Below are 11,057 nucleotides of genomic sequence, written 5' to 3' on the forward strand. Positions count from 1 at the left end.
TATATGAACTGAAATTTATTGTACATTTATTAAATTTCGTTATAACAAAGACGTTGAATTTTGTCTATTAAAATTGTTAAAAATAACACCATAAGTATATTTATACACTGATGAAAATCGTGTTTTCTTCCGAAATACGCTGCGTACTTGGAATATCCGCAGTTGAGTCAACTGAATTTCAATTGATTCAAAAACATGGAAATTGAAACAAGTTTATAGGGAGGTTTGAATGAAAGACTACGGTTTTAGGCTTGTTATAGAAATATTTCCGTTAAAAACGATGTATTTGATGAAATGAAATGTGAAATTACAGTAAAAAATAAGAGATGGAGCTGAAGTCGTCTATGTATGTGATAAGAACAACTATGAATTTGAAAAGTATACTGTTTTGAGTTAATGGAAATTATTGATTTCTTTCAATCAATTTTGCAAATGTTGTTGATGAAAAGTTTTATGCAATTATCTTAACTTACTTTTTACTTTCCTCAATATATTATAGTGGTGGGTCAATCATATGATTTACTCAATAATAATACAAATGACTTTGAAATAATTGGATACCTTCTGGCTACAATGTATTAGTACCGCTGATTAAATTTTATTTAATTTTCAAATGACTACTGGGACTGAGAAAATTTTTCGTTTTTATTAAAGAAGCAAACTTTTGGAGCAAGAAATTTTTTTTCTTGGCCCAAGCAACTTTTATTTTTATTTAAGCAATCTATTTTTTCGGAGCAAGAGAATTTTTTTTTTTGGGCTAAGAGATTTTTTCTTGGCCCAAGGTGTTTTTTCTTTTCATTCAAGACGTTTATTTTTTGGAGCAAGACATTTTTTTTTCTTGTGGCAAGAAAAAGTTTCTTGGCCCAATTAAACTTTTTTTTGTTCAAAACGTTGATTTTTTGGAGTGAGATGACTTCTTTTCTTTAGCCAAGAATTTTTTTCCGTACAATAAGAAATTTTCAATTTCACTTCAAAAATAGATTTTTTATAGCAAGAGAATTTACTGTCGAAAAAAAAAGAGTTTTTGAATCAAGTGTTTCATTGTTATTGAATCCAGGAAGAAAATTCGGAAGATAACATTTTTCTTGAACCAAGTTAACTGTTTTTTCTGTGTATCACGGTTAACCTTTCGAGCTCTGTAACTTGAGTAGTACTGGTCATACAAACTTGGCTCTTATGAACTTTTTTTTTAGCAAATTTTATGCTCTATAAAAGCTTTATACTCATTCTTTTCAAAAAACTTATTTCAACACCAAAAAATCAAATTGAAACCGAAAAAAAAAATTTTCTTATGTTATTGAAATCAGAAATAAAATTTTTCCCTAATTCACTTGAAAATTTTTTTTAAGCGGGAATATTTTTTTTTTTTCCTATAAATTATCAGTTTTTCAGGTACGACAGAAAAAAAACATGTCCAAAAAATGAAAACCCTAATGTGAATCTACTAATTTTGTTCATTATTAGATCAATGATGTACTTAATTAGATCTATTTAGACTTATGCATAGATAAAAAGTTAATATCCGTAATCTAGTTATAGATCTTTGTTGATCTCAACAAAAAAATAAATTAGATTTATGTAAGTCTTTATGACTTTGTCCCAGATCGATAGAAAAAAATAAAAAACATACCGAGCTTTGTACATGCAGTCACAGCTTCATTAGATTCCAGTCTTATAAGTTTACATATATTATTGCTTTCGCAACATGAAAACTCAAGATTAGTATTACACTATAAAAAAAATTTCATTTTTTTTACAGTCTAGTTAAGAAAATTTTTTTGACGACATGCTAATAATTAATATTATTATAATTATTATGTTTCACCATTATATTAGTAATATACTCACGCGAGCTCCGTGATAAACACAATCATAGATCTGTCGAATTCCGTTTCCGTCAATAATATCTGATATATTTAAACTGATGTTAACTTTGATTATCGCGAAAATGAAGAAACAAATTTTGTAAATCATTTTTATTTATTTAAATCAAAAACATAAAGAGATGATTTAAAATTATGAAGCATTAAATTATGTAATATTTGAAAATTTGAACTGTAAACAACTAATTAATACAGTTGTTAAATCGATTGAATTGTCGAAATTCCAATATTTTTTTTAATGAAATAATTAACATTAAACGTTTCAAGAAACTCAAAACGATTGAATAACAAGCTATCTGAGTATTAAATTTTATTTTGTTATAAAAATAAAATCAATATTACGGATTTATCAGTTTTTTTACGGATTTACCAGTTTTTTTTATTAGTTAATTGTTTGATTGTCATTGAACCTCAGAATGTTATAAATAAGTAACGTTTATGACAATAATAAAAAAGTTAATTGCATCAAAATAAAGAAAGCACTTACCGATCTATTACAAGACATATTTTGATAATACCAATGTAATTCATACTTTTTAACTTCCCGCTAAGAAAATTGTTAATTTTCAAAAATTCGGGAAGTTATTGGTTTCACCCCGATTTTCGAAAATCGAGTTTTTATAAGATGTCGACGTTTTGAGGTCCTAGGAAGCTATTCTGACTATTTTCAGAAGGATGTCCGAGTGCCCCTTGTAGGAAAAAAAATATTGACAACGAGGCCAGTCTTGGCACAATATTGGGCTACCGAGGCTCGGCCTCCCAAGGTTGATCCGAGATCCGACCAAGTTCAAGTGACGAGTCTTGGTTTGCCAGTCTTGGGCCAAGATTCAGCCAATACTCAAGTGACAAGCCTTGGTTTGCCAGTCTTGGGCCAAGATTCAGCCAATGCTCAAGTGAAATTGCAAAGAAAATTGTATATATTGCACGTCTCAACGCGAAGCGTGAGTTGTGCTTTACTCTCACTCTCTCAAGGTCAAGCAATTATCTCGGCTTAAATTGCTTTCATCCGATCGTTTTTGCACTTTGAGTATTAAATGAGTTGACAAATATCAACAATAACACTTTTTTATGACAGTAGAAACTTTAAAAAACACTATTTTTGCTAGATAGTAAATAAAAAACCGTTTTGAAAAAATATTTCGGTGGACGTCGGGTTGTCTGTATGTGCGGATGATGTATGTGGTCACGATAACGCCCAAAAAACTTCAATTTTTGAGTCAATTTTTTTTTCATTCGCTTCAGTATCATTCTGAGTAATAGCCTATTTTAAATTACCGTCTTATTCAATGTAATTTGATTGAAAAATGAATAAATTCATTAACAGTGAACAGTCTTTCTTATATATCTACATCTGTATATAGGGTGCATTCCACTTGACGTTCACAACACCACGCTCACGTGTATTTAGATAGGATTTTGAAGAGTTTTGAGTGTGTGAACGCTTAGTGGAACGCACCTGTATATATATAGGGGAAGGGGGGGGGGGGGCAAAACGGGGTAGGGTGGACAAAACGGGGTACCCTCAAAATTTTATGAAAAAAAAAAAATTTTTTTTTTTCGTCTAATTAGTATAAATCCGATATATTTGCGCATTTTTAGCCCTACGCATGACACCTGGGGCAAAATGGACCAGCCGAAAATCCTGAAAAAATTATTCTTTCAAATTTTTATCGTTAAATTAAAAAAAATTTGATATAATTCCGCATTTTTAGCCTTACCCATAACACCTAGGGTAAAATGGACCAGCCGAAAATTTTGAAAAAATGATTCTTTTATATTTTTATCGTCAAATTAAATAAAATATAATACATTAATCCATTTTTCGGCTGATTTGTTATAGCTGGGGCAAATTTGGCCACTAAAAATATTCGAAAATAATATTTTATTGTTTTATTGATAAAATATTTTAAATAATGCAAAATAATCTGCAATCTAAAAAATCAAAAAACATGTTTTTGGGTTCAAAATAATGACAAATAAGAAATACAGAATTGTTTTTTTTTATTAAATAGCAATTAGTAATTAAGCTAATCGAGGTGAAACGATTTATTACACTTAAAAAAATTTTTCTTGAGTATTATAAAACCAAAAATAGTTGTCAAGAGAAAGAAATACATTCTTAATAATGGAACAATTTAAAAAAAAAAAAAAAAATATCATTTTTTGGAGGGAGGCTTCTGTGCCCCACAAAAATTTTTTTTTTTGCCTTCGTGTCCACCAATGATGTGAAATGTAATTTTTCTTTATGTATATTACATATAAAAGATTCGACTATACTTCCGAATACGGCACATCTTACTTTTGTCTATTAATTACACACAAACTTTATTTTTATGTGTAGAGACGTTACCCGAGCGAATTTGTTGGCGACGGAGCCGAATAAGCCTAAATTTTTTATGTTTAACTCAGATACACACAACACGTGTTCAAAATTCATAAACCTATCAATTAATTGTTTAATTAATTAACAAATTATTCACGAAATTTTGAACTAAATATGCCACTAATTCACCAATAACAATCTTTAACGAATGAATTCGTTAGACACCGAACAATGTTAGGTTTCATCCCAGATGTGATGGTGGAATCATCAGTGAGGCACCTCCATCACATCCTGCCTTATACCTAACACTGAAGTTACCATAAAATTATCAATGGGTTGAACCTACACGCCACCGTCCTTCTTACGGTTTGAATAAAATTAATTATTAGTATTTTAATTTTAATTTAGCTATTGATAATTGATCAATTAGCAGCGCCATCTATGTGCACGTATTCCAACATAATCGCATCTATTCGTCCGTATCGCCAACTCAGACAAATTGCGCTGGGTTTTATATGTTATTAGGGTTATTACGCCGTATTTTATGAAGTAATTGATGATATGCCGTATTCGGAAGTATAGCCAAAGATTCAAGTAATAAAATTTGATCAATTTTCAGAAATTTTTTTTTTCAATTTTTTTTAAGGGTACCCCGTTTTGCCCGCCAAAAATAAAAATTTTATTTTTTAACGGCAGCTAAAAATTTTGTCTATTTACCTCGAATATCACTAAAAACAAAAAGATTTAGCGTATTTTAGTCCTCGAAAACTTAGTATTTCCTTAGGTACCCCCTTTTGCCCCCCCCCTCCCCTATATATATATATATAAATTAAAAAATAGTTCAATCTTTGGCCACACATGGACGCGGAAAAATAAATACTATTCGCAGGAAAATTTGAAACAAATTTTTTCTTTTATTTTATTTAATACTTTTACGGAGTATTTATATGCTTGAATATTGAGCAACTGATTAATGATTAACGATTATTTTTGTCATAAAATGAGCGTTGAGACGTGCACTTTTGGATTTTCCAAACTTTTTTAAATTTATTCGTGCTTCCCGCCATTTTTTTATTATTATTTTATTATTCCATAATAAATGAGCATTATGAGTCGTGCACTTTTGGATTTTCCAAATTTTTTTATACTTCTTCATTAATTAAAATAAAATATTAAAGGTCCGAAAATAAAGCACTGGCCACAAATAGTACTTCTACCCTAATTTAGTACATTTAATTTAATCGATTAATACACATTGAGCTTTTTAAATTCATATAGAATTATTAAATAACGATTCATACAAATTATTTAAATATGATCAATCCGCCAAAACACTCACATGATAATGGTAAATACAAAGGGGAAGTCTATAATACCGACTGTCAGTACAACTTAGAAAATTTTATGAAAAATGGTCTTTCGCATAAAATGCAATTCACAAGAATTTCCGTTCATAGTTTAAATATTTCGGAGGTATTTGATTTCTAAAATATTGTCCTTCTAAATATCAGGAGACACGGTAGTGTTTCGCGCCAAGTACACGTTCAAACACATGCATATGTGTGAAGTGTCATGGCGCGAGCCTATCGTGTATCTATACTATACCGTAGACATAGTGGTTTTTGGCTCTTTTTAGCTCTCATTGTTAATTCTTTATTACGAAAGAATGAATATTTAAATTCTGAGTATGTGTTGATATGGAGATTAGAAATTCGACGTTTTTGACGAGGTAATAATTTCGTCACTGTGAATTATGAACCATCTTTATTTTTTACATTTGAAACTGTGATTTTCTAAAGTTGGTATACTTCTGAAATTTATACTTTTGAAGGTTTGCCTGCAAGCCGTTGTTATATCTTCTGTAGAAATATTAAAAAAACAGTAATAAAAATACGTTAAATAGAAATTATTAATAAACAGAAAAATATAGTTTGAAAAAAAAAAAAACAAAGGATTTTCGAAAATAAATTACAGATTTATATTTCAAATTTCAAATTTAAAATCAAAAATAGTAAAATTACAGGTAAAAATTAAATTATGGTTATGAGCTTTCTATAATTAAATTTTATAGAATTATGGAATAAATGATAATATTTTGCGCCACAATACTATAAATATGTGTGATGATAACTACAATAGTAAAATATATTTAAATAATATGGAAGTAGGTGTTGACCAAACAAGAATTGGAGTGATACATAATTCTGGAAATTTATCATCGTACGATGAAGTGAATTGGCTAGTTAATGATTATTTAAATCATGTGGTAGGAAATATTGGAAAAATTTCGAATAATAGTACTTCTGATTTGAAATCTCCAAGTTTAATTACTCATGATAAACATTGTTTTACTCCGCCTCCTTGGGATGCTGATGCTGTTTTACAAGTGCTTGGACAAAATTCAGGATCTGACAATACTAATACTGATGATAGAATCAAATTAATTGATAATCAAGAGAAATCAGCTCCTGAAATTTATGATAATGATCTAATAAAAAGACATGAAACTGTAAATTATTCTATGATCATTGATGATGAAAATACCAATAATAATTATTTTCAGTTACCATCAAATATGCCAGTAGCATTGACAGATCAAATATATACTATTCAGACATCACAAAAATTGCCAGATTTATACAGTGGAATTAATCAAAATTTATGTCAAGGACAACAAATTGTAGATTTTTCGAGTTCCATGAATCAAATTGGACAATTAATTTCTGCAGCTCCTTATTTAGTTCCAAATGTTTGCTTTCCAATAAGTCATTTTGTATTTATTCCATGTTTTTATTTTTTAATGCCTATTAATGGCATTATGACTCCACAAGCTTCTATATTAAACAACACAATATTGAAACCCGAAGATAGTAATGGTAACACAGAAACCACAGAGAATAAATCTATTAAAGCAAGTGATGAAAATCTAACTGATCAAACTACCACGAAGTTTATTACTAACGAAATGCAGCCGATAGTTTTGATTGAAAAAGTAAGAATAAGTCAGGTATCATCATTGTTTCTATTAAATATTTTTGAATGCCAATAAATATCGTCTTTTAATTATAGATTGATTCGAAATCATTGCTGGATAATGCACATTCTATTTCTTCTTATGTTAGTAAGAAAAAAAATAAATCGTCATTAGCTAAAACATTATCTTCACGAAAACCAATTTCTAACAGTAATTATTTTTATTTTAAAATAATCTCGATATATGTTAACTCTGTCATAAGTAATACTATCAAACATAAAACTCTACAGTCAAAGTTACGGCACCAAATAAGTTTATACAATTTATAGGAAATTTCATATAGAATATGATAAAATGAGATAGCACGGCGAATTATGGGTTGGGTTTAAACCCAAACTCTCAAAACATCGATTTATCACAATGAAATCACTACCGAGAAAAAATACCATCATTAAAAATCTCTACCATCAAAAATCTTCTATGTTATCAACCATTTTGAACGATCTTTGATAAATTCCAAGCAACACATAAAAGAATTGTTGGCTTTTTTTTTAATTTAAGTTAACCATTAATTACATTATAACAAAGTGTTGCCTCAAATTTAACAAAAAATCGAAAAAATTTAGAGGCATCATTTCGCGCTGGAGGTGGGCAATTTTTTTGTGCCGCTTGGGATATTTTGAATTTAAGTGTTTATTCTTGGTAGTGAATTGTCCGAGTAAAAAAAATCCGTTTCAAAAAGATTCCAGAAAAGTTCGACATGTGGAACTTCTAAACTTGAGACAGATTAGACCGTCGAGCGAAACTTTTTTAATTTTGAAAGTAAAAAAAAAAAGTTTTTCTAGAACTTTATATGGGCGAATTTTAAGTCAAAAAAGAACGTTTTTAAAACCTCGATTTTACCCTCGTTTTAAAAAAGCTTTCATTAGAAACCAATAGCCTCATAAAAATAAAAAAATGCTCATAAAAAGCTCCAAATTAGAGGTTTTTAAGCTTTTTGGAAACAAGGATAAAATGTAGTAAAAATACGTTTTGAGAAATATGTTTTAAAAACGTTATTTTTTTACTCAAAATTTGCTCATATACAGTTCTAGAAAAAATTCTTTTTTACTATAAAAATTACAAAAGTTCAAAACAAGTTTCACTCAAAGTTCTAATCTGTCCAAAGTTTAGAAGTCCCACATCAAACTTTTTTGGAATCTTTTTGGAACGAATTTTTTTTTTACACAGGTGCTGGAGGTTTTATTGTGACAGATTTTTTCATTGAGAGAGTTTCGGAAATTGTGGATAATTTATTGGAAAGATTTTTTTTGATAGACGGACTTTGACTCTGTACGGTTTTATTTTTAGTAGGGCCTCTTACGGCAGAGTTGTAAATGCGCAATATGATATGGTTTATGTTTCAGATATTTCTTTAATACATAAACATTCTCTAGATATTTGTAAGAAATCATACATATGCAAATATTGTAGCCATGCAGTTAAAACATTATCACAACTAACTATTCATACTAGAATGCATACTGGGGAAAAACCATTCAAGTGTTATGAATGTTCCTTCGCAACTGCTTACTCAAGCAGCCTGTCAAATCACATTCGTAGACACACTGGTGAAAAACGGTTCGAATGCCGTGATTGTCAATCAAGATTTGTTACTTCATCTAGTTTAAAGAATCACAGGCGTAATAAAAATTCATGTTTTTCTGAAAAAACACGTAATCGGTAATCTAATTCATAATACTCTTAAACAATATAGTATAATATATTTTGTTGAATAATTTAATGATTTAATCAAAAAATTTCATTTAAGTAAAACTTAATTTATTCTCATCTGAGATTTTAATATTAATTTTAAATGGTACCAATTTTATTGTAATTTATAAATTTTAAGTTAATATTTATAAATTAAACTTCATAATGAAGGTATTCAATAATTTAATTATCAAAAATTTACTTATAAGTGAAAAACTTTTATTTTATTCATAAAGTTTAAATTTAAAAGCATTTAAATTACTTTTAGTTAGAAAAAACTTTAGTGTGTAGTTGAATTATATGTTTTTGTTAACAATAATTTTTATATGTAGTTGCTAACGACATTAATTTTAGATAAAATTTACGAACTTAATTTTTAACGTATTATATCCAACGATAAATTACTTGTGTGAAAATATACAATATAATAATTACCAACTAATGTTATCTAACTTTTCATATTAATTTTTAATGTATCTGAAATATGTATGTTTTGATTATGGTAATTTATGTCGTTGCTAATTAATGTTTTAATTTTTACTTCTAAATTCAGCAAACTGATAATTTATTAATGAAAAAAAATGTGTCAGCACTTTATAAAGCTTACTTTTAAAGTAAGTATGGAAAATGTTTAAGCCAACAGGCTTTCTTTCAGTGTAAAAAATAAAGAAATTATATCATTAGCAAAATAAACTTTAATACATTAATTAGCATATTTTATTTTTATAAACAACATTTAATGAATATATTTTTGTCCTGCGGCAGTAAATTTAAGTCCTTATATCCTCATATGGTTGCGACCGATTTGCTACATTTGCAACGAATCTAGGACTCGTCCGTACGTAGAACTACTCGCTCATGGTAAATACACGGAAAAAAAATTCCAGTTAAATTTATGGGCATGTATGAACTATATACAAAAATTTTGTTTAAATTTGTTGTGTAAGACTAATGACTTCTGAATTTTAGGCGATTTTATGCCAATTATAATTAAGGCCAACCTTTCAAGCTCTGTAATTCGAGTATTATTTTTAACACCAAAAAATCAAGTTGAAATCGGAATAAATATTTCTCATGTTATATAAATGGGAAATCGAATTGCTAAAATTTAAAGTCAAAATATAAATTGTTAAAGGTCGCTCGATATCTTTAAAATTTCACGAAAGAAGTATCAGCTGAGCTACTTTTTAGCAAAATTTGGCAATAACTAATAATAATAATAATAATTTTAAAAAAATTTAGGGTGCACATATCGTCTAAAAGTTTCGAATGATTTTCAAATATGAATAGCTTGATTCGATCCAAAATAAATAATTCGTAAGTTCGAACTACTCGCATACTTCTAATGCGTAGTTATGTAGTATCATATTTGATAGCGCACTATCTGTTTTTATACTATCTTATCTATCATATATGCCCATATATGGCAATATATGGGCCCATACGGTTATATATAGACATACAGATTTTTTAAATAAATTTGAGCTGACTATTACAATTACTTATAAACAGGATGTTGTAGTGAAAAAAAAAATAAGAAATTTGTTTGAAGTTACTAACAGCATATTCATGATTATATTTTACTTTTTTAAAAGTGAATATATTCTTTCAATCTTACGTAGCACAACTAAACTTGTTAAGCTCAAAAACATTATCGTCAATACATGCTTGAACTCTTTGACGTCGACAATACCTTTAAATGCATTGATATTTACGAACTTCTCTAGCTCAAAGGAAGTTACTTTTCACATTTATCTCCGAGAATTTTAAATAATTAAAAATAATCAATGAGGATCGTTTTCTAAAGTTTTGCTCGTGATTACGTTTGATAAATTCAATATTTTGGACAAAAATTGATAGAAATGATCAAGATGGAGAGTTACATAAACTTTAAATTGAATCAGCAAGTTAATATACTAAACATACGAAAAAAAATTGTCACAATCAGTGAATTTTCAAATTTTTGATGATAATATTATTTAAAACTAACGAAATGATTGCAATAATTTATCTATCTTAGTTTTAATAAACAAAAACAAAATTTTCGCGCAAGAAAAAAAATTCTATGTCGATTACAGACCTAGCTCATTGAAAAATTCGATTTTCCCATTTAAATAACATGGGA

The 11,057-nt window shown here is 28.3% G+C and overlaps 1 protein-coding gene across 2 annotated transcripts; it reads left to right on the forward strand.

Moving 5' to 3' along the window:
• The first annotated feature begins 5,771 nt into the window (after window positions 1–5,771).
• LOC130664775 (transcriptional repressor CTCFL-like) lies at window positions 5,772–9,061 on the forward strand. 2 transcript variants are annotated; one of them, XM_057464866.1, is made up of 3 exons: window positions 5,772–7,198; window positions 7,276–7,390; window positions 8,617–9,061. In XM_057464866.1, the coding sequence occupies exons 1-3, from the start codon at window positions 6,323–6,325 to the stop codon at window positions 8,904–8,906; spliced, it is 1,281 nt and encodes a 426-aa protein (XP_057320849.1). In that variant the 5' UTR covers window positions 5,772–6,322; the 3' UTR covers window positions 8,907–9,061. The 2 variants fall into 2 exon arrangements, with proteins under 2 accessions (XP_057320849.1, XP_057320848.1); XM_057464865.1 differs by having other exon boundaries at window positions 5,778–7,198; window positions 8,587–9,060.
• The last annotated feature ends 1,996 nt before the right edge of the window (window positions 9,062–11,057 follow it).

This window comes from Microplitis mediator, chromosome 3 (genome assembly GCF_029852145.1).
Source record: "Microplitis mediator isolate UGA2020A chromosome 3, iyMicMedi2.1, whole genome shotgun sequence".
Taxonomy (NCBI): domain Eukaryota; kingdom Metazoa; phylum Arthropoda; class Insecta; order Hymenoptera; family Braconidae; genus Microplitis; species Microplitis mediator.